At 38.0% G+C, this 24,049-nt stretch overlaps 1 protein-coding gene across 3 annotated transcripts in view; it reads left to right on the top strand.

Annotated features, from left to right (window-relative positions):
• Positions 1-24,049, top strand: part of RIMBP2 (RIMS binding protein 2) — a 162,535-nt gene that overhangs the window by 96,804 nt on the left and 41,682 nt on the right. For 2 of the 3 annotated variants that reach the window (XM_027814017.2, XM_055712049.1), the window contains exons 6-10: positions 1,997-2,119; positions 8,722-8,826; positions 13,698-13,748; positions 16,347-16,367; positions 19,641-19,845. In XM_027814017.2, the coding sequence (XP_027669818.1) occupies positions 1,997-2,119; positions 8,722-8,826; positions 13,698-13,748; positions 16,347-16,367; positions 19,641-19,845 (505 nt within the window). The remainder of the gene's footprint in view (positions 1-1,996; positions 2,120-8,721; positions 8,827-13,697; positions 13,749-16,346; positions 16,368-19,640; positions 19,846-24,049) is intronic. The other variant, XM_027814018.2, reaches the window with a different exon arrangement.

Below are 24,049 nucleotides of genomic sequence, written 5' to 3'. Positions count from 1 at the left end.
AGAGATAAAAAATCAAAATTTCAGCTGATCTGAATTGAAGACAGAACTTTTCTGTGTCAGGATGAAGTAGCTTAGTATTGTGTTTTCTTATTCTCTGTGTGTGTTTATGAAGTAGTCGCTATCATTTATGATTCACAAAATCCTGTATAAAAAGACTTAGTCAATACTGAAGTGGTTGAGCTCACACCAAGTAAATTAAACAGGAAAACAAATCCTACTTGGTGAGTATCTGAGCCTTTAAAAACCTTCTGTATGCAAATGTTTTAAGGGAGAGCAAGGGTTTCGTTGCAGAAGAATACCTATTTTTGAGTTGTAGAGACACTGATTTCAAATGTTGGCATAGGTTGATCACCTAAGTTCTGAAATCAGTTTACACTAAGGAATAGTCTTGAAAAATGTACTTGTGAGTTATATTTCCATATATATATTAGAACTTTGCCCCTTTACGTAGCACACCCATGTCTGATGCCTCTGAGATACAGAAATATTAGGAATTGTTTGGTTGTAATTTATTTTGTGCATTATATAGTATATTTATTTAAATTTGCATAAAATATGCATAACTACAGTTTGGTTGCCAGATTGTGGTCCTTGTGGGGAAAAAAAATGTTTCATTTAAATGTTTCATTCATACATGTTCCTCCTTCTATGAGAAGATGACCCACCTAGTGGATGAGGGAAAGGCTGTGGATGATGTCTACCTGGACCTTAGCAAAGCCTTTGGCACCATCTCCCACAGCATTCTCCCGGCGAACCTGGCTGCTCGCGGCTGTGATGGGTGTGCTGTATGCTGACTAAAAAGCTGGCTGGACAGCCGAGCCCAAAGAGCGGTGGTGACTGGAGTTACATCCCGCTGGTGGCCGGGCACACGTGGTGTTCCCCAGGGCTCGGTGCTGGGGCCAGTTCTGTTTATGATCTGGACAAGGGGTTCGAGGGCACCCTCAGTCAGTTTGCAGACGACACCAAGCTGGTGGGGAGTGTTGATCTGCTGGAGGGGAGGAGGCTCTGCAGAGGATTGTGGTCAGGCTGGGCTGATGGGCCAAGGCCAACTGTATGAAGTTCAGGGCTCCGTGCTGGGTCCTGCACCTGGGTCACAACAACCCCATGCAACACTACAGGCTTGGGATGGAGTGGCTGGAAAGCTGCCCGGCTGAAAAGAGCCTGGGTGTGCTGGTTGAGGGCCGGCTGAACGTGAGCCAGCGGTGTGCCCAGGTGGCCAAGGAGGCCAACAGCATCCTGGCTTGTGTCCAAAATAGTGTGGCCAACAGGACTGGGGCAGTGATCGTCCCCTTCTGCTTGGCACTGGTGGGTCTGCACCTTAAATCCTGGGTTCGGTTTTGGGCCCCTCACTTCAAGAGGGATGTTGAGGTGCTGGATGAGTCCAGACAAGGGGGATGGACCTGGGGAAGCGTCTGGAGCACAAGTCTGATGAGAAGCAGCTGATGGATCCAGGGGTGTTTAGGCTGGAGAGGAGGAGGCTCAGGGGAGGCCTTATCTGCTCTCTCCAGCTGCCTGACAGGAGGCTGCAGACAGGAGGGGATCGGTCTCTTCTCCCACATAACAAGTGACAGGACAAGAGGAAAAAGCCTCAAGTTACACCAGGGAGGTTTAGATTGGATATTAGGAAGGTTGTCAGGCATTGGAACAGGCTGCCCAGGGAGGTGGTGGAACCACCATCCCTGGAGGTTACTTAAAAGATGTGTAGGTGTGGCACTCAGGGACGTGGTTTAGTGGTGGGCTTGGCAGTGCTGGGTTAACGGTTGGACTTGATCTCAAAGGACTTTCCCACTTAGGTGATACTATGAATTTATGATTCTATGTACACAAGACACACAATTTCCTCAGTGAACATTCCTTTCCATTTTTTTATGCTTCTTTCCTATTTCCTTTGAACTTTTTTCCCTTTTTCCATGTTAACATGCAGAAATGTTTGTGTCAGATATAGTTCTCCATTAATTAGCTGTTGGGGCAATAATCATGTTTAATTTTTTTCTAGGTAAAATCAGACTATGACCATCTTAGAGAAAGCCTTCTCAGAGTGACCAAAGAACGAGATTTGGCTCTAAAGAAAAAACACCAGCTCCAAGCCAAGCTGGAGAACTTAGAGCAGGTCCTAAAGGTATGTGTAGTGCCATAAAGTCCAACAATCCAGTGCTTCTATTCCTTGTTTAATATTCCTGATGTTGATTCAATGAGTCACGGAAGAATAAGTGCATTCCATACTAGGGGACTGAATGCCCCTATTATCTGTGATAGAACATATGGAGTACAGTAGGCTACCTGCAAGGGATCTCAAACTGTCAGAGGAGAGACATTTTTACAGATCTTTGTCTGATACTTCATAAGTAATTGGATGTAGGTTTTCACTACACAGCTATTGGATGTAAGTCAAGATGAGAAGAAATGAATGAGAAGTGACTCTGCTGATGAAGGAAATATGAACAACTGCCAAGATAGTTTACTTTTAAGAGACCTATGCCTGCCAGCTAACTTGATGCAAAATGTTATTGTGGCTTTGTGAAACAAGCTGTTGGTACCAGCTCATATTGCCTGTGCAGAATGCATCCCATTGTCAGGACAGGGTTGCAAAACCTGCTGTTGTCATTAAAGAGGTCTTATTTAGAAAGAATTAAGTGCCTGGTACGTATCTACCTTTCTTTTAACATGCTTCTAGAGAAGCTTAGTACGTTGGTGTCTAGCAGTGCTTTTTTTGTAGATACACAATTGGCTTCATGTTACCAATTTGCTGCTTCCTTTTCAACTTGGAAAAATTAAATTATGCATTTTGAATCATAAATGTATTCTTCTGTAGAGGTTTCACTGTGTAGTTGAAGATGCTGTCCTGCTTCTGTATTCCTGGTTATTGTGTGTAGTGCCAGGAGACAAACTAATTCTATGAATAGTGGAATTCACCAGATGGATCTAACAGAGCGAAGATCTAGCTGAGATGATGGGGTCACGTAAGAGTAAAATTCAGTTGGAAAATGGAATCAACCAAGAGATTATTGCTTAACCAGTTAATTCAAGGAGGCAATAATTTGTGTATGTTGAAACAAAGAGCAAAAAATGTTCTAGTGGTGGGAAGGAAACAGTGCTTTGCTAGGAAACAGCCAGATTCCTGAATCTCATTGATTAAATAAAGATGGATGTCAGTAACTTGATAATCCAAACCTGACATTTGGATCAGGAGTAGTGGAGAAGGGTCTGAAAAGTCAGTTACAGAAAATGAGCTGGTATCCAGTGTGATGAGGTAGAGGGAGCCAGTGGGAGGAAGCATATGATGTGGTAGAAAAACAAACTGGTTTGAATGGGCCACTGTTCCCAGGTTTTCTTAGTTGCAGAAAATATGGAAGTTGTAATGTGGAAAACTGCCACCAAAACATGCATTGAAGAGGGTTAAGCAACTAAGATTATTTAAAAAGCAAACAAAAAACAAAAAAAAATCCAAAACCAAACAAAAAAAGCCACAGAGAAAGAAAGAAAGAAAGAATTCATGCAGTTATACAGCTGTTTACATCAGTGGAGGAACTGCACTGCTGAGGACTACAGTGAGAATTCTTGAGAGAGAAAACACTTGTAAACATGTGTCTGTAATTCACACCATTCAGAAAAATGCAGGATGTGTTTGGTTAGAATGGAGCATTGATTCAGTGCTGAAACATTTTTGACAGACTGCCAAAGAGCTGCTTCTTTTTCATCTTCTCAGGCCCAAAGTTTTCCTTTTGTCAAAATACTGAAGTGGCTGGTAAAGGAAAGATGGATGCTCTGGGAGTAGGTGAAGATGGAAATAAATGGTCTGAGATCTTAAATGTCAAGCAAGACTTTTCTTCATAGAATGTTTTAATAATGCTAGGAGGCTTCAGCCAATGCTTGTCATAAGTAAATTGCTTTTTTAAAATTTGATTTCTTAATGACTCTGACTTGCATCAGACTCACTCTAAAAGGGGAAAAATAGTTTTGCTTTTGGGTGCGTCATAATAGATCTGGGCTGTTGGAGGTGATTATAGTGAAAATAGCTACCTATCTGTCTGAATTTTGGGAAGGAGGGATTTTATTTTTGGGTTGTTGCACTGGTAATATGTTGCTGAAACTTTATCTCAAGCTTTGTTTGATATCACTCAAGAGGTGAGGGGAAGGTTTTCCAGCTACAGACGGAAATAAAAGGTGGTTCTAAGTTACGTCCCTCTTGCTAAGCCTCTAAAGAAGTTATCAGAAGTAAGCTGACTACTCTGTAAACTGACTTTATTCCAGCGTCTTCTGGAAACATGAGCTGTTGAAATCACATACTAGGCAATGCCAAGGTTAGTTAACTGTTAGAGGTATTGTTGCGCAGTGAATTATCAGTGTCCTATTTACCAGTCAATAGGTAGTACTGATAGAATAAGGCTAGAATGATGTGCAAATAAGACATACATCTACTGGGAAAGGAAAACTAAACTGTGTAATTAAATGAAAGAGTGATACACTGTTAACTGTCTTTAGACTAATACAGCTTTCCCCAGGAATAAGTAGGGATGTTTTCTCTAGCAATGGAAGATAATTTACTTTTTCTGTTATTTCTTTCATTTTCTTCTGGGGAATGCAAAACTCTCAGTTCCACAGACATTTATCTCTAATTTGCTCTTTTACTGTAATCCATATGCTAGTGTCTACAGTAAGCAGGATCAACACCTAGAAGCTGTTTTAACAGCTACGGCTTGCCTGTGCCCATCCTGTGTGGGATTCCAGCATGACAGCTGCAGAAATTCACTTCTTCAAGGAGCACATAGTAGAAGGCTAGGAGGAAAAAAAGTCTAGAAAATAAATGAACTGTAAATTCATGGCTCATAAAACATCTGAGGATTAAACTTTGCACTTAAGTAAATTGGTATTAATTCTCATTTAATCAAATCAAAATACGAATTACTATTATCTGGACTCCTATGCTGCTAAGAAAACCCATTTTCATAAACAATTAAACTTATTCCTTGTACCATGTACAGACACTAATTTTGCTAGGCTTGTATTTTTTTTGAACACTTGAAAGTTCTCTAATGATAGACTGTGTTTTCTTTTCCTAAAACAAATTAAAAAAACATACATTCTTCTGTGGCTGTAGCAAACAGTGGACATTTCTCCACTCCTCAATTAGGTTATCTACTGACATTTGACTTAATGATTCCTCCAAATTTCTTCTGTAGAGGAGCTGAATCTGATTGACTGATTTTGCTTAACTTCTACTGCAATAATATTTTAACGGCTGTGGGAGAAACAATCTGTAAATCTCACTGTTCTGCTTAAGAACTCCTTCAAAAACTTTCCTTCACTGAAACAAAAATTGCCTGCTGGATATAGAGATCCTGGATCTTCATGTTCAGTAGTTCTGTCCCTTGAGCAGAACCCTTCTGAGCTGGCAGAGTACCTTGAACAGACTTGAAATCCTAAATCTCTTTTTTAGCACTAAACTATGCCCAAGCAGATGCAGTTAATTCTGTATTTCATGCGTGTCCTCATATACTCGGAGACTAGTAGTTTAAACAATGGTTTGCAGCTTTCCAACCATTGGAAAGTTCTGAGAAATATTTAGTCTCATTTCCCTATCAAAAGAGAAATTCAGTTTCTCCTTTGAGAAAATCAGGATTTATCAACAAAGGAGAAAGGGAAAAATGAATTGCCGAATTAGCTAACTTCTGAGAATCTTCACAGTGCCTCTTACATAGAATAGTTCCGATTTTCTGACGTGTTCGGCCAGCTTTCCCCATTCATTTCACTGTAATGGTGCCCACCCATCTGCGAGCGCAGATGGTGAGTCTTTTGATAAGAGTACTTGGGTGAGAATTAGATTTGCTCCCTATTCAGCATCACCTATGAGTTCTGTCTCATAAACCAGTCTTTAGTACTTGAAAGCCATTGGAGTTTGTTGTAGCATTAGCTAGTTGCATGTTTTAGAACTGTAAAAGTCACTGCTATAGGAAGGAATAGGTTTCGTTTTGTTCGCAGCTGTAGGTAATACAGTGCAACCACTGAAACAGTTGCATCTAGGATGGACTATTCATTGTCAAATCCCCCTGCTGCCCAATAGGAAGCTGGAAAAACAGGAACTGTTTGAGCAGGTCCTGTAAATGCTCTTTCAGGAACAGTTTATACTACACAGCTGTCTAGCTCTAGTTTGAAAGGAAACAAGAGATATGCACGGTGTCCCCAGTTCATTCTCCGCTGTGTAGCAGGATTCTTGCCTTGATCTGAAAGATAGGCTGTAACAGTTCCTTCTTCACTTGTTCTTTGAAGAACAGAGCATTATTTGCCAATTGTTCTGAGATGTGAAGCCCTTACAGTATTTTTTCTATGTCCTTTAAATGTGGATTTGCTTTCTGATGTTACAGTAACATTATTAGGACCTCTAGAAAGGGTGCAAAAAGGGAAATGCAAATGTATGTGTTTAGAAAGTTCTAACCTGCCTCACATTAAGGACAGCAATAACATGGACAAATGGATTGCCACCACCTATGCAAACCATGGCAAAGTCATCATTGTGGAAGTCAGTCCTGAAGGAAGATGCAGAAAGAATTCAGCAGCTCAGGGCTTTCTCCCTGTTGTTCTTCTAGTGATCTATGCAGTCCTTCTCCACTGCCCTAACCTATTCCTCCAAGGCTTGGAGGAAGAAATTACAGCAGCTGATGTGCCAATAGGAAGCACAAAACAGATTTGCAGACATAACCAATGTGTGAGCAGAGTGGGAGGGGAAGGAATCGCTTCTGGTTTGAGGGAGATTTAATTGCTCTGCCAGGGCAGGAACAGATGCTGGGGTGAAGAGATCCTTGCTGTTTTAAATACTAAGTAGATTGTGACAATACTGAAATGACTGAGAGTACTTTTAAATTAGCTTAGATGATCAAATGGTCTTTTCTGACCTTAAAATCAGTGAACTGTAGGTCATTAAATATGTGTTTTAGGAAACAGAAAAATTAAAAGCTGGGAAGAATCACAGATCATGTATCACAGTCTGTTTCTTAATTACATTTTATAGATTCACTGTATGGTCACGGTATTAGTTATTTATAGGTTTTTGCAAAGGACTAGAAATGTTCTGTAGTAATTTTTTAAAAGTAGTAAGAACTTAACAGTATCAAAATATGCTGTGCCAAATCTGATGCAAAGCCTTGAGAGAGTGAGGTGAGACTTTTGTTCTTTTTTTGGTAATTAAAGGTTTTAATTAAAGGTGTGAGAATGACTTGACTGCCTCACCATTTCTTGAATATAAGAAATGTGCTGATGCTCTATCAGTGTCAAGTTTTACATAAGACTTGATGGAAGCTGCTGAGCTCAGTAAATGTAGGTTCATGCTAGTTTAAGTCATGAGTAATGCTAGGTAGAAAATAGGTTATGTTCACTCAGATGAGATGAGAATCAGGACCATTATTTTTGGTCATTATTAAATACTGAGAATAGATATTAACCATTAACAGATCCATTTAAGATTTGTACAAAATGCACAGTTCAGAAACGTTTACAGTTTACAGTCACAAAACTCCTAGAAAACAAGCCATAGTTGAGAGTCAAAACTGATGAACTGGAAAAATCTTTGATGATTTTTGTTGTTTTTAGTCAACACATCAAGTGAAAATAAATAAATGCCTAGCAGAGGCCAAATACAGTATTGGAGAGATTTCTTCTCCCTTTGCAAATGTATCCAGATTAAAAGAAGTCAGCCTCACTGTGCTGTCCCTCTTTCTTATGGGTAACACTCAGCAGAGAGCAACAGCTCACTGAAGGTTAGGAATACACTTGATAAAATTTTCTCGCGTACACAATAAGATATTTTGGGCTGTTCTCGTCAATTTTAGCCACTCATTTGTGTTCCCAAGTGTCAGTTCCTGATAGGTTTGAGTGTAATAACTCATGGTGCTGCAGATAAGACATTGTGTCTCTGCTCTGAGGATATTATGGGAGTAATATGTAATTTGGGAAATAAAAATCTTTTAATAACATTTTCAGCGGAGAAGTGATCAGAATCTATAAAGAGATCTTTCTTAACTCCCATTTATTAACCGAATGTTTGAAAGTTATAATGATACTGGGAGAAGAATACTAACCTGTAATGAAAAAGATTCCTATCTTCAAATGGTATCTTGACATTGTTCAGCTTGTGCTCTTCCCAAGAACCTTTCTCATAATGCTTTGCATCATTAGTAGCAACTGTGCTTTAAAAGTTGTTTCTGAGTACTGTATAGTCACTTTTGTCCAAATCCACCTATGTGAGTTTTGCTTTGTCTAATTTGCTATAAATAGGCAGAGATTAGCAAAGGTAAGCTATTTCTTTTGGGTTATTATTTGCAAAACAAATCACAAAACTGTATCCTAGATAAAGAGGCTTTTAGGGAATTGTCAATCTAATTATTTTCCAAGCTTTCATTTTTCATCACAATGCCATATATAAATGTGTGCCTGATGGATAAAATGGGTACTGTTCACTTGTGCATCACAGAGGCCACATTGCTGTCAATGACAAGACTTATATCTCCCAAAAGAGTTTGCTGTCAAAATGCCTGTTTAACATTGGCAATATGCCTCTTTAAGTACCGACTGAATTAAAATCCTATCCAGTTTCCTGCTTGCCTATCAGTGATACCGGATAGCTTTTATGTTGAGATGAACATCTGCATGCCTGGGAATGGCAGCATGTTTGGCTGCAGGTCGGATATGTTAAAGTCTCCTGATATTTTTCTGCTTCCTTTGATACAGCATATGCGAGAGGCTGCTGAACGGCGGCAACAGCTGGAGTTGGAGCATGAGCAAGCCTTGGCTGTTCTCAACGCCAAACAGCAAGAAATTGAACTCCTGCAGAAGGTAAGTGGAGAAAGGGTAAGTCAGGTGAAACAGCAAATTGCAGTGACAGAGCACAGGTCATGAAACAGATCTCCTGGTTTGAAGGAACTTAAACCACAGCCGCCAAACTGGTTCCCATTTTGGATTGTTCTGCATGATTGCTGATGCAGTTGTAACAAGTGGATATTTACTGTTGGATTTACATGACTGTACTAAATGATTCATAAATGTTTATGCTAGTGAAGATTAACCTGACTAGTATACGTAAGTCCTTATATTTCCCAAGAGGGAGAAAAGCAATACTAATACATGTATTTCCTTTGTATTTCCATTGCTTCCCTCTATATTGGGCTCAGGAATATTTGTGCATTCCTCAAGTGTCAGGAAGGAACCCGCTCTTAATTTTATGATATCCACAATACGGGGAATCTACCATTTCCTTGTCACTTTGCTGGAACTTAATCATTCTCATTGACGTGCTGATGTTTTGTTACGATTTATTTGGCTTCCTCTTCTAGATGCTGGCAATTCTTACTACTTTTCTCCACTAAATTAGATAAAAGTAAGTCCTTGTCAAGATACTTACACAGCACAGTTGATCTTCTTTTTCATAAATGCATTGGGTTTGTGTTGCCAGGTTTTGGTGGGGGGGGGTGTGTGCTATAGGGGTGGCTTCTGTGAGGAGCTGCTAGAAGATTCCTCTGTGTCTGATGGAGCCAAATGCCAGCTGACTGCTGGGCAAGGCCAAGCCCATCAGCAACAGTGGTAGAGCCCCTAGGGTAACATACTTAAGAAGGGGGAAAAAAAACTGCATGAGAGCCTGTAGCTGGAGAGAGGAATGAGAATAGAGGAACAGCTCTGCAGACACCCAGATCAGTGCTCGAGGACTGGAGGAGGGGCTCCAGGCACCAAGAGCAGAGATTCCCCTGCAGCCCGTGATGAAGACCATGGTGAGGCAGGCTGTCCCCCGAGCCAATGGAGCCCACAGGGGAGCAGACCCCCACCCACAGCCTGGGGAGGGCCCCGCACAAGAGCAGAGGGTGCCTGAAGGGGGCTGTGACCTGTGGGCAGTCTGTGCTGGAACAGCTCCTGGCAGAACCTGTGGCCCCGTGGAGAGGAGGCAGGGCTGGGGACCCTGCGGGGACCCACACTGGAGCAGTTCGTGAAGGGCTGCACCCTGTGGGAGGGACCCACTGTGGAGTGGTTAGTGAAGAACTGCAGCCTGGGGGAAGGACCTGTGCTGGACCAGTCTGTGGAGGACTGTCTCCTGTGGGAGGGACCCACAGCAGGGAGGAGTGTGAGGAGTCCTCCCTCTGAGGAAGAAGGCGTGGCAGAGACAACGTGATGAACTGACTACAGTTCCCATTCCCAGTCCCCCTGCACCGCTCTGGGAAGGAGGTAGAGGATTCAGGAGTGAAGCTGAGCTGGGGAAGAAGGGTGGGGTGGAGAGGCAGAGGTGTTTTAAGATTGGATTTTATTTCTCATAATCCTATGCTAATTTGATTGGTAATAGATTAAACTAATTTCCCCTAGTAGAGGCTGTTCTGCCTGTGGCAGTAATTGGTGAGTGATCTCTCACTGTCTTTATACCAACCCACAAGCCTTTTGTTGTATTCTCTCCCCTGTCCAGCTGAGGAGGAGAGTGACAGAGCGGCTTTGGTGGGCACCTGGACTCCAGCCAGGGTCAGCCCACCACAATAAACAGTTGTTTAAGTACCTCATTACCAATCTCATTCTCTGCTTCACAAATCACTTTAAGACATCTTTCATTCAGACTGCAACTTTTCAGTATTCACTGTAATATAAAAAACATGGTATTGAGTTTCAATCTTACCAAAGCTACTTAAAGCTGCAATTTTCTCAATACTAATGTTTTCCATTTGCTTGACTAGATCAAAACATGGAAATAATAATGCTAATGATAATTTGGTAGAGAATTGGCGTGGAGGGACATTCTTAGCTGAATAAAAAGATGTATCTAATATAGTTTGCTTGATATAGAAAACTCTTGACCAAATAAGATCTTCCAGTTAAATTTCTTTTAGCCTTTCAGAATCTTTTTAGGCATATTTCAAAATGCCATTTCTATTTATATTCAGCTGTTATTATTTGAACGTCCACATAAATTTTGGACTTAAATTTCTTGGCAAAGCAAAGAAACCAAAGAAAGGTACAGCTTTTCATGATTATAATTTTTATTACAGTCATCTAAAAAATCCACATTACATGGGTCTTTTTGTTACAGATTGGGAACAGGAGACACATCTCTGTAATACTGTTTTCTCCAGTCATTTGTGCTAAGCTATAACGTGATAGACTTCAAGCACAAACAAGGTTGTATTGTATTTGGTATTTTACACAATGCAACTAGCTCAGCATCTGTGTAGCCAGTGATTAAATACATATTCAGTGGACCTGAAGTAGCATGGAATACATCATTTATGTTAAAAATTACTATCTAATAATAACTTACCACTGAGTTCTGCTAGAATTTTAGCTCATAATTCCTGTACTAAGATCCACCGTAACAATTAATCTGTGCATTACTTAGAAATAATTAATCCTTCTCACTGGTTTCATTCGTTAGTCTGAAATACTTCTCCAGGGACTTTGCACAGAGACTCATTTTCACCCTGAACATCTAATTATGTGATTAAGTTGCTATTGTGTATTTTGAAATTATTATTGCCTTTCATGATAAGGATCTCTGACAACTTAAATGAGCATTCTGCCCATCACATCTCTTGACAAAATCTGCATGTGATACTCATTCTAGATAACCACTCAAAAAGAAAAAGGGCGCTTTTTTTATTTTTTAACTTTTGATTTTCATCCTGTCCAGTCTCAGATTGTTTTCCATTGTATCATGTTGGGATTCCAGTTTGATTGAGATTTGTAATGCCATTATTAATGCTATAAAATAAAAATGAAGACTGAATTAGTACACTATGGGGTAGAAGAGGGAAAGTATTCAAAACACTGAAACATTTTGGGAGGATGTCTGTATTGTGCACTGTTCTACCTTGTAGAGAGATGCCTAAAGAACCACAGATAGCTTGGGGTAAGGGCAAAGTAGAGGAGATGAGGCCAGATTAAGTTGTTCTGTTGTAGCTTCTAGATTGCTGGTGTCCAGCATACCTCCTTTTCAACGTTATAATGCAGTGTATATTGTCAGAAGAATAATTTAAATAAATCTGTTACCTGTAATACTTTTCTTCCATCATTAAACAGGAATTGTTGGCTCACATTTCATCTAGAGCTGACCTAGCACGTATGTTGAAGTCTTTCTTCCTTTTTTTATTACAGTCATCTAATTACTTGAAAAAGTACTGTGAAATGAAAAGAGTAACTCCAGGCAGTAACAGGATGACATTTCACAGCCTATCTTGTTACTGTCATAAAGATGTTGATGAACAACAGAAACATGTACTTCAAAACAAGTTACTGGTACAGTCTGATGCATTTGCTGTCACATTTTGATATTATAAATAAAAATTCATTGTGTTATTAATATATGTACAGACTGATCAGATTTTCAGCCTGAAAGGAAGAATATAATATTGTTCAGCAAAGTTTTGCATTGATGGGGAATCACATGGTCTTTTTCTTCAAGAAAACCTTAATACAAGACAGTTCAATGTAAAAGAGAGATAGATATTGATGCAGGTTTACTCATCTTTTATCAAGAACTCATATTCTGGGTAGATTTTATTAAACTTGTAATGATGGTTGTATAACCTGTCATCATATGCTTGCTGATGCTCCTGGAGCCAGTATTTTTATCAGGTACTAGCAAGAAGACTTGTAACTGTAATTCAGGAAGAAATATGACTGTGCTTGTAAGACAAAAGGAGGCTTTATTACCATGTGTGACTGTGAAGTGCAGTTTGTATATTATGGTTTTGGTTGCAACTTTATGGTGTGACCCAGCTTCCATCGAAACCAGTAACAGGGTAGGATAGCCCTCATAGATGAGGAAAATTAAGTTAATATAGCTGAGTCAGCATGCATCAGGGGAGTATCTGGCCCATTAAATTAGAAAGTTTGTGGGCTGTTGCCCTCTGCTAAACTGGAAGGGTTTAGGGCTTTTCTTTGAGGAATGTGCAGAATGGGGTCTTTTGGTTACAGTAATAAGGAGCTAACAGGCAAAGCTCGTGCATCTTGCTGCTATCAGCCTGATACAATGGTTAATAAAAAGTTTGCTTATCTTGGGCAAGCTTCAATAAAGAAGATGGTGAAAACTGAAATGGAAATTAAATGTGAGGGTAACGCAAAGTGCTATTGCCTGATCAAAATTTGATAACTGAATTTCTGAGCTACATGAATACACTTTTCTGCTCTCATTGATTCCTTCTTTTCTTCTTTGACTCAGCTGATTGGACCCAAAATGTTGCACTCTTGTTTACAGACAACCTTTCTTGTGGCTGCCTTGAAGTGTTTTATGAGCTCTTTACCTAGAAGATACATACTGTTGCTGCATGTAAAGAATGAGCTTAATTTTTATGTTGCTTCCTCCTAGCTGGTATGGTAGATTTCTACAGTATGAACCTTCTGCAATGTAGAATAACAAGCTCATTTTTCAGTTTTTAAATTAAGGGTTTCAGAGATACTTCTGATGCGTTCTTGCAGTATGTTGAGCATACTTGTCTTGGTCCAAAAAAATACCAATGCTATTAAGCTTCACTGCGATTCAATCTCCTAAAAATAAGCAGTTATTTCAGTGGCTTGGAACTAAAGCACTATAATAATATTGGCGGAGCCATCCCTTCAAGACTAATTGGCTTTGGATTTGAGTATACAGTATGATACATTGGGTGGTTAAAGCACACTATGTGTGCCAGGAGTAACTGATTTTTCTCTCTCTTCTCTCTTCTTTTTACTATAAAAACAAGGCTCAGGTTGAAGCTAAGAAGGAACATGAAGGAGCAGTTCAGTTGCTAGAGGTAAGTACATACCCTTTGTGTTACCTTTTCTTGTGGAAGTTCCATTCTGAAGGTGATACAACTTTGCAGTATGATTACTTTTGAAAGTTTCAAGTAATATGTAGGCAAATAAGGTGGGTTTTTTTCTTCTTCTAATGTAATTGCATCCTTTAAAGATTGTAATTCAGTCAGCAGTGCATTAAGCTGGTCTGTTGGAAGTGATGTGTATACCTCAGTTTCTCTTTGTATAGAATGCAAATTTCGATACCATTTTTTGTAAAATACTATCAGACACATAAAAAGGAAGTGATTACATGAATTATTATAATTAAAGCTGGAAATATAACTGCAAATAGCAATCGATTAGTGAAGGTTCCTAATTAAGTGCTGTCTAGTAAACAAAGCAATGTACTAAAGAGCCAAAATTTTTAAACCTAATGAAAGAATTTGCATACTTCAAAAAACCTTCAAAGGGTGCGATAGGGAGAACACTTCATTCTTTTTATTGGAAAACTAGATCTTTTCAAGGTAGTCTGAACTGGGCATTTGAAAATCAAGTGCACCAGAAGCATATTGAAATTTTAACTTAGAAACAGAATAATTCTGTTTGGAAGTGAACTCTGGCTATCTGGTGCAACTTCCTGCTCAGAGAAGGGCCCTCTTCAAAATTACTGTAGTCTGCTCAAGGCTGTGCTCAGTCCATTTTAAATATCTCTAAGAATGGTGATATGACAGCCTCCATGGAGAGCCTCTTCTAGTCTTTGAGCACTTTCATTATGAAGAATATTGTTCTTGTATCCTGGATGCTACCCATGTCCATTGCCTATAATCCTGTTGCTGTTTATCTCCAGCAGTGGCATTTCTCAATTATGCTGCAATATGTTTTTAGAATTTGCGAGTGACTACTTGGTTTAGTAAGTAAACACTTAAATAGATTAAGTTTTGAGAGATGATTCAAGTGATCTGCTTTACTAACTTCTAAAGCACCAAATAGCTGCACATACTGACATCATCCATTAAGGCAACATCATCCATAAAGATACATTAAAAAATTGATAGTAATTTTGTTAGCAATTGCTCATAGCAGTTATGACCTTGGCACACAGGGCGTTACCTGTAAATTCATTAGTAGTTGCGTTTATGGACTTTGCATCACATTTCAAGCTTTCCTTCAAGTCAGTAATAAAAAAAAAAATTTAAAAATCCAGTAATTTAGTCTTCTGTGCATAAGGATACAGAATTGCATGTGTCTTATCTAGGAGTGACATGAAGAATAGGAGCAAATTCTTACTCGCATTCAAAAACCATGAGCTTTGCTGTGAATTTTAGTTGGAATAAGGCAAGGTTTGCAAAACCTCTTTGTCTTAAGCTGGAGTGAAATTTTTAGAGATTTAAAATGGAGACTTATAATAATGGAACCTATATAATGGATAAATGCGGTTATGGTTAAATTACATATGAAAACAAAAAATCAAAGGAGAAATGAAATAAATTAATACACTTGAGTATCTGCCTGGTGTTGACAAAAACTTTTATTCCCTTTGCTGCCTGCTGTTTAGAAATGCAGGCTGACCCATAGTGTTGAGAAAGATAGGACAAATGACAACAACAGGCAGCAGAAATTAGAACCCCTGTAGGAAGGTTCCTAAAGCAAACAATTCCTCCTCAGTTTTTCAAAACTAGGCTCAACAGATTCTTGTGATCATATCATTTGATGTACTTGGGTGAGGAAAAGTGTCAGAAAATATATATGTACAAGTAAATAGCACACTAATTGCATCCAAATTTCCTTTTCTTTTTTGTACTTTTTTTAATGCAAAATATTTTTTTGCTGATAACTACCAAACTAGTTTTTCTGCCTGAGGAAAAGAAAAGGCATTAAATCATTATTAAGTCTTAACATAATGTACATACCGTAAAGAATGTGTGATACCATTGATTGATTATAGTAAGTATATTGTCAATAGTTCATTTAGACATCTGTTTCTGTTGTTATGTCTGTGTGCTTACCGGTCATGCGTTGATGGAAGGTGGTTTTTCTAGTGCATTGATCATCTTTTAAAAAAATAATAAAAAGGTTTGTTTACTTTTATCTGTAAAAGTTAATATTCCCACAGAACATGTTTTACTCATAGGCTTTCATTATCACTGTATAAAATTTGTTTTGCCTTTAAGAATATAAGATTAAATTATTATTTAATGTCTAGTGTAAAGTATGTGATGCAGGAAAATATAAGTAGAAACAAAGCAGGCAAGCAATTATTTACCCCCTTCAAGCTAACCAAAATTCCTATTTAGCTGATTTGACTGTGACTCCCAATTTGCATAACTCCATCAAGGTTTCCTAAGCTTTTGCTTTTTATTGCCATAAACCCATTAATTTTCAGCATTTTATTTAATTTGCCTTTTGCAATATAAGATCAGCAGTGGTATTGATTTCTGAAATGTTCTATAGTGTGGTTTGTGTTAATGCATGTTTTTACACGTGTTAACTGTTCTAGTATATTTTGCTTTGAAATGTAAAATAAGTGTTCAAAACTGTTTTTATTTCTTTGTTTATTTCACATATCTTTGTTTACTGTGTCTTGTTTGGAATTTATTGCTTTGCACTTCATCCAGAACACCTTGGACAGCATGCAGGTATTTTAGGGCATAAGTTCTCCTTTCCCTGTCCTGAATCCTGCACTTTTCCTTTTAAAAAGAGTACGATAGTCCTGCCTAACCTTGCATGGGATGTGTGCTAGAACCATTGTTATGCAAGCATGCCTGACATTTATTGGCCTAATACCAAATCACCACAATGAGACTTTTTTATATAAGAGATTAATCATCAAATATGGCATGATTTAATTGGAACTCAGTGTTTTTCAAAGTTAATTTCTTACAAGCATGCCCAGTAAGAATGGTTTAGTAGTTTATTCAACATAGTAGCTTTCTGACTTTGTGGATTTTTGTCTGAATTCAGATTGTTTCTTTGTTAATACAGAGGTAATTTTCTGTGGTATTTTCTCCTGAAATTGATTTATTGAGCCACCTACTGAAAGCCATTGCTGCTATGTAAGCAGTTACACCATGAAATGATATCTGCATAGCAGAATATGTGAGCTAATTAGTAGTCTGAATTCAAGTCTGACCACGTGGAAAGTTGCTTATCTGTCTTGTGCGAGCAGTATCTGTCTTGTAATGGATGAAGTCTGCTTCATTTTCCATTTAAGTTTTAAAAATAACGCTATATATTGTATCAGAAACTTGGCAAGTCCTAAGCGAGATACATTCAGTATAGCCTGCGGTAGAGTGTCTTTTCATACAACCGCTGCTATAGGCAGGTATGGTCTTAGGGAGATCTGGTAGACTTGGTGCTTTTGTGTCATTGTTATTAGGGTAGGTTATATGGGCAGAACCATAATACAGAATAAAAATTCATTATTTCTGAGGGCGTAAGAGTGTGCCTTGCTCTGCAGTGATACACATGAATATGTACATTTTCTACAGTGAAGCAAGTCTGGCTGGCTAACAATGAACCAAGAACCCAAAGATGGGTGTAGGGATGCCTCCTGCGAGTACTATTGTGGATCGTACGGCAAATTTTTCTTCATATACTACCAGCTTTGTGCTCTCTTCTAACTCACAACCTTCATTGAAAAAAAAGTAGTAAAGTCATTTTTCTTCCAGGCTTCGTACTGGCAAGAGAGGACAAGTTGAAGATTTTAGATGCTCCAAAGAAAAGTCAAAGAAAGTATATTATGAAATGGAAATAAGTTTGAGATTAATAAATAATAATAATGCATTCATATTTTTTCGAAATTTTGAAAGACAGCCTTAGCATCTTGTTGGGGTCAGGATAGTGATGTTTTTATTTGTTATTTTGTGCTGGAATTTCCATAACTGCATGTGGAAAGGTCAGTATGTATTCTTAGAGAGCTGAATAGCTCATCCTTAAACTTTCCTTTGGAAAGAGGGGATCTGAAAACCCAAACTAGTTTATTGCTTTATTTGTTTATCAATGTTCTTTTAAAATTGTATGTAGATGCCTTATTCATTCAGCAAATTAACAAATAGCAAAAGCTCACATTTCAGTTGCTCAAAACCACAATAAAAAGATGACAGACAAAAAGCAAAATTCAAAATATTTAATGTTTGTGTAAAACTCTCACAATGTCTCTGTGTCTTAATATTTTGTTCCATAATCAATCAGATAGATACCCTTGGGACTAATTTAGCAGAACTAAATTAATCTGTGTTTTATGAATACAAAGAAATTATATCCTCAAAATTCACTGTAGCTTTAAAAATGTATTTGTTACCAAAAAAAGGAACAAACAGGAGCACCTTGTGTAGTAGGAAGTTAGGATTTTTGTGTTCTTCTGGGGACTGTGTTTTGTTTATCTGTAGCTGTGCCAAGATCTTGGTATAGGTGGTATGTAATATATGCCATCTTCTTGATATGTAATATGTGCACTTTTTCTTATATGAACTGAGAACTTTTTCAAGAAAAAGAAACCTTCAGTACAGTTGAATGAATCTAATTGATATCCAGACTTCCTTGGTTGTACAGTTGTTTAACTAGGCATATAGTATAAATGGGCTTTTAATGAAGGAAAGTGATGTTTGTTCATCATAAAGCCTTAGATTAGGATATAATGCATTAGCTTTTCATATAAGAAGGCTATTACTGCCACTGTTGAGCTACTTCTGTATGCAGCATTTGGGTCACAGCACACAGGCGCTCCCTAGATCTCAGATGGCACTCTCTGTGGCACATTTCTAGAGTACAGACCAACTGCTTGTCCCTATGTGAAAATCAGACCTCACAAATGAAATTCTCAGGTGATATGCTGATTCTCCAGTCTTTGCAACAGGTGTTTATATGCTCTTTCCTAACTCTTTGGGCATTCTAGATTTGTGATTTTTCTCTTCAGGAATATCTGGTAGTGTATGCAAACAGATGTGCAGGCTGTTTAGAAATACAGATTGAAATTTAAATGCATTATATGAACAAGATTATTATATGCTTAATTTAGCTGGTACAATGAATGTGCAGATTTGGATGAAAGGGTTTTTTCGTACTTTAGTGTCTTCATGTGTTTTGAGTAAAAGCTGTAGAAGAAAGAATCCTGGATTCCCATGCCTTTTGTCATTCCATTCAGCTAGGGAATATTTCCTTTCCACCACCTTTCACATTTTTTCACATCAGGAATTCATGAACTGTATGTAGGCAGATTTCCCAAGTTAGCACAGAAGCTTATCTTTTAAGTTCTGTTTTGTTAAAGCCTGCTGCCTCAAAATTAAAACAAAGATGTTTGCCAACAATGACACTTCAGTACTTCTGGCAAGTTTACAAACAATCTCCTCTTGGCTGGTGTCTGGATTACGTCTGTGTGGTTTGGCATCCATAGTGAGGAGCATCATTTTTGAAAGGGAATTCAGCCAGTAGCTAGGCCCACATTCTGCATGAACCACTGTGGGTTTGGGGTTTTTTTGTTCTTGCTGGTTTTTAATACATAAGTGTTAATCTAGCAATTCAGGAGGCTTCAACTTAATAGCAGAGGATGGGCAAACCTCAGAAATATACCTGAGTTTTAGAAAAAGTTTGAAAAATGCACAAAAGTGACAGTCAGATGTGTGTAGAGGTCACAAAGCTGCAAGTGTTCTTGGCAGTGATTTTTACAGCATTGCTAAAAAATACAATGAGGAATTTCCCCTTTGGAAATTGGGCATGAAAGTAGTACTTATTTCAATATTACAGGGCTACTAAAAGGTTCATTCTAAATATGGATGAGAATTTAGGGGGAGAAAAATGTGATTGTGGGCCTGTTTATCCCAACTGGCTTCCTGGTGCTTTAGAAAAATGTGATGCAGTCGCAGCTTGCTCTGATCTCACTTAAATGTCTGTGTTGTGTCTTGCTTGTTCAGGCCAAAGTCCGAGAGCTAGAGGAGAAATGCCGGACACAGAGTGAACAATTTAACCTCTTGTCTAGAGAACTGGAGAAGTTTAGACAGCAAGCAGGGAAGATTGATCTCCTGAGCAGTAACTCGGTGGCATCCTCAGATATCCCTGGTTCTCCTGGTAAATCTCTATCCCAGTTAATTAATGGAATAGCCACTTCCATAGGCATAGGTAAGGACCATCATTTTATTTGTAGGTATCTGTTCTGCCCTGCAGGTTTTAAGATGCAACTCAATGATGTAAATAGAGTTTAATTGTACAAATGGAGCATAGAATTTTCTCCTGTTCCTGTTTTGTGACTTGTTTAAATTTCAGAGTATCTTTTAAGCCTTCACTGAGGTTGTTTCAGTTTAATTCAGGCACTGCTGTAAGCAGAATTCTCTCTTAATTGTTGTTGGGTGTAGAGGTGAGCGTTCAAGTGATGTGTACCTTATGTAAACATCTACTTCTGTTGGAAGAAGAAAGACTGCATGTACAGGCTTTGTTGTAAAACCTTCACTGGTTCAGGGACAGGAATAAGATTTGCTATCTTGTCAAAGTAGCAGTTCAAGGGAAAAGAAAGCACAGATACCCCACACTGAGCTGCCCTAGTTTCTCTACACTAAGAGAAACTTGTGAACAGAGCTGGGCAGAAGATGGGCAAACTGAATGAAATATTTTGATAAACATGGAAGTGTTTTTGTTAGTTACAGTTGTTAACAGAAAACATGCACTTTTCCATAAGAACTTGAAAGTAAAACAATAAAAAAAAAAATTATAAAATCAGTGGAAGCAAACACTGTCTACAAAAACACAAACTGTCACAAAGTGATTTTGGTTGGAAAGGAGTTTCATGTGATATATTTTAACAGAACTGAACAGGGTTAATATCTGCAGTTGCTTACTAAACTGTGCAAAGGTGTGTTTTAACAGTATTTAAAATAGTATTTGAACATCTAACTGCCAGGTGTTTTAGAAACAGAAAAGTCATAACAAAAATATTGTTGATTTAAATTCTTTAAAAATGAAGAATGTAAAGTAAAAAGAAATTAATTAATTTATTTCTTTGTTGGTGTTCCTACACTTATGGTACCTAGTATCTTCAACAGTATGTGTTTTTCCAAGATCTATGTTGAACTTTCACCAGGTCATCTCCTGTTGCCAGAGGCAACTGCTCTTCCTACCTACACAACTTTGTTATTGATTCATTATTCATAAGAAAATTGCAAAGATTAAGGCAAGAGGTTACCTGAGGACACTTGAAAGTAACTTGCATGTAAATTGCATGTTCGATTGTGTATTATAACTATGTTGTTATCAAGGCTGAGGAGCGTGCTCACCAACTCAGTATCACCCACACTAGAATGACTTTACTTGTTCTGCAAAGGAACGCTTGTAAGGTAATTTCCACTGCTTACAAATTCCCCCAAAGTTGTTTTAAAATAAATACGAAGGGGAACAGGAAAAATGAAGTAGTCTTGACTTTTTTTTTATTTCATCTTCCTAGGCTCCTAGAAAAATTCTGAGGCATAGGGCCTAGAAATCACAATTTCTCTATCATTACAGATGAGCAGTTATCTTAAGTGAAGGGTGCTAAACTCAATGTGAAACTAAGTCAAAAGGAACCATGGTGGCATCCTCCTTTCATTTCACTTCAGTAACTTTGTACTTTGTATACCTTGGGTTTTTGAACAGAAAATTAGAACTGCTTCCATTCTTACCCACTGTGGTGTGTATTAGTTCATAGGCTTTTCTGGAGCTGAAAGTCTTACCTTAGTAGATAGTAAAGTGCACTAAATGAAGAATTCAGAAGGCATTACCTGATAGCTGTAACAATTTCAAACAAATTTTGTTGGTATCAACAGGATTAGCTCCTCGTGTCTCTAGGGGCAGGATCTTCAAAGCAACAATTAATTTTAAAGGAAAGGTAATTAGGTATTGAAATGTCCTTTAGGCAGCAAGTGAAGGTCTAGTCTGTCTGTGTCTGGGGAATTGATCTAAATAGGTCCCAGTCCTCAAATAAAAATCAGCTAAACCTTCTGAGGTACTCAGTCGAACTCTGCCAGCTAACTTACATTTATTCTTGAAATACTAATGGAAACAGCTTTTATAAAAACCTTCAAAACATAACAAACAAAATCTTCCAAGAAATCCTTGACTAAAATAGAAAACACAGCTAGGTCTGTACTGAAGTCATTTAAAAGCCTTGCTCAGTAGACCTTTTCTTGTAACTTAGTGATTTTTATGCAACTTAGAGTTCAGGTCCTGCAGCACTAGTGTATAAACATCAGAAATTCTTGCACAATATTAATTCTCAGTATGATTACACTGGTAAAAATAAAGTAATGTTTGAGCAAGTGGGCAGGATTTCCAGTTAATGAAATGAACCATTTCACAATAACATTGGTAATGCTACAGCAAGTTTTTTCAGACCAGAAGTGTAATTATTTGTATTATGTGTGAGGAAGAAAGAACACAAGAGGAAATACAAGAACAGCTTTCAAAGCACAGCAACGCAAATGATGGAAATGAGATCAGTTTATGACCAGCTGCTTTGTCTTAATTGGTGATGTTTGAACATATCAGAAAATTAAATAAACTTAGCCAGAACAGATTAGAATGTAAAAAGTTAACACTAAACATATAATGATGTCACAATCGGATATAGAAACTTTAAGATTTATTATTTATTAGAGAAAAGGCTCATTTAAATGGCCTTTCTAGATAATGTAGGTAGTCCATAATGAATCAACAGTTCCAATAAATACAATTCTGTATTGTAGTCTAATTATACTACATTATGGCCAGCTTTAATTCTGCTGAGACATTTTAAGTTGTCTGGTGCTCTTCCTTTGCCTCTTTCCTTGAAAAGGTGTGCTTCAGACTTCCTTAACAGATCTTTTGACAGTCATGGGGAACAAAAAAGACCATTTTGAGCATATATGGATTTTACAGCACTTCACAGACAAAACCCCTGTGGCTTTATAAGATTCTTCTCTAGTATTTAAAGGAAAAAAAGAGACATTTCCAGAAGCTGCTGGGTGTTCTTTTGAACTGACCTCCTGTGTTTTTCATTTTTAACTCTTAGTTTTTCCAGAGTGCAAATGTAAAAGGAAAGGTGCACTTTTTATTCTTAGTTTCGAGTGAGTTAACAAGTTTTAAAACAGTCTTTATAGGTCTGATTCTTCCACATCTGTTGTTCAAGTCCAGGGATATATCAGTAAAATTGCCTTGAATGAACAAGAGAACATAATTTGAAATTGTTTCTTATTTTAGAAGTAAGGTTAAGCCAGTTTTTAAATACAGCCATTTTTGCCTGTACTCATGTGTTCACAATCTGCAAAAATAGATATCCTCTATAGAAATGATCAGGAGATTATGGAGTTTCAGGAGGAATGTGCTATGTGCACAGTGAATCTCAATTTAACATTTTGCAGAGGCATTGCTTGATGATGCTGTGTTTACTGTTTTTTTTTAATCCAGCTGTGGTTCTACGTAGATAGAATCAGCATGAATTTACATATATTATTGAAGCATCTCATGACCTTTTAAAAAAGTCTCCTGTCCAGAATACACAGAAACTGACTGCTAACGTTATGGCTCACATAAAAATCTGTTCTTTCCAATTTATTTGAGATATTAGAACACCTTGAAAATGCAGTGATTTTTAAGCTGCTTTAAGAAATAGATCACATTGTGGTTCCAGATAAAAGCAGTCTCACAGCATGGGAAGGAGCCTTAGAGGATCAGCTTCTATTACTTCACACATTTTTTCATAGTCAAGAGTTGATGGCACCCAGTGCAGATTGTATTGAGCAGGGAAATGTTACATTGCACAAGTAGCTAAATGGATAGAGAAACGTAAACACTGAAGGCAGCACTAAGTCCACTTAGGAAGACAGATCCATTTTACATATTTTTGGGGGCAAAAGCTGTATTTCCACATACATTGATGGTATGGGTATAAACTTACTCTTATGGGAAGTGAGGTGTCTGAATAGGTTATTAGCACCACCTGGAACCATAGATGTATCCAGTTAGATGATGCGATTACGGCTACCACACAGTTTCCTGTCCTATGTTTTAAGGACTCAAGGGAAATTTTATGCACCTTGTTTTACAAGTGGGAAAAAATAAGAGTTCAGTATCTTCCATCATCTTGATATTCTGGAGTTCTTGACAGCGTTGTGTTCCTATCCTGGTTATCATCCTGTATGTATGCAAAGCAAGGGCTATATTGACCAAGAATCTTTCTCCACATTTTGTATGTAGTGCAACTAATTTAGTGACAAAGCCTGAAAAATCCAAGAGGCATAAGACCAAACAGCACTTCCCTTTGAATGAATAATCACAGCTGGACCAATTATTTATAGGCTTGGCGCTGACAGACTGATAT

The sequence above is a fragment of the Falco cherrug genome, chromosome 1 (genome assembly GCF_023634085.1).
Source record: "Falco cherrug isolate bFalChe1 chromosome 1, bFalChe1.pri, whole genome shotgun sequence".
In the NCBI taxonomy this organism is placed as follows: domain Eukaryota; kingdom Metazoa; phylum Chordata; class Aves; order Falconiformes; family Falconidae; genus Falco; species Falco cherrug.
The sequence above is the reverse complement of the archived record's forward strand: the minus strand, read 5'-3'. Positions and strand labels throughout refer to the sequence as shown.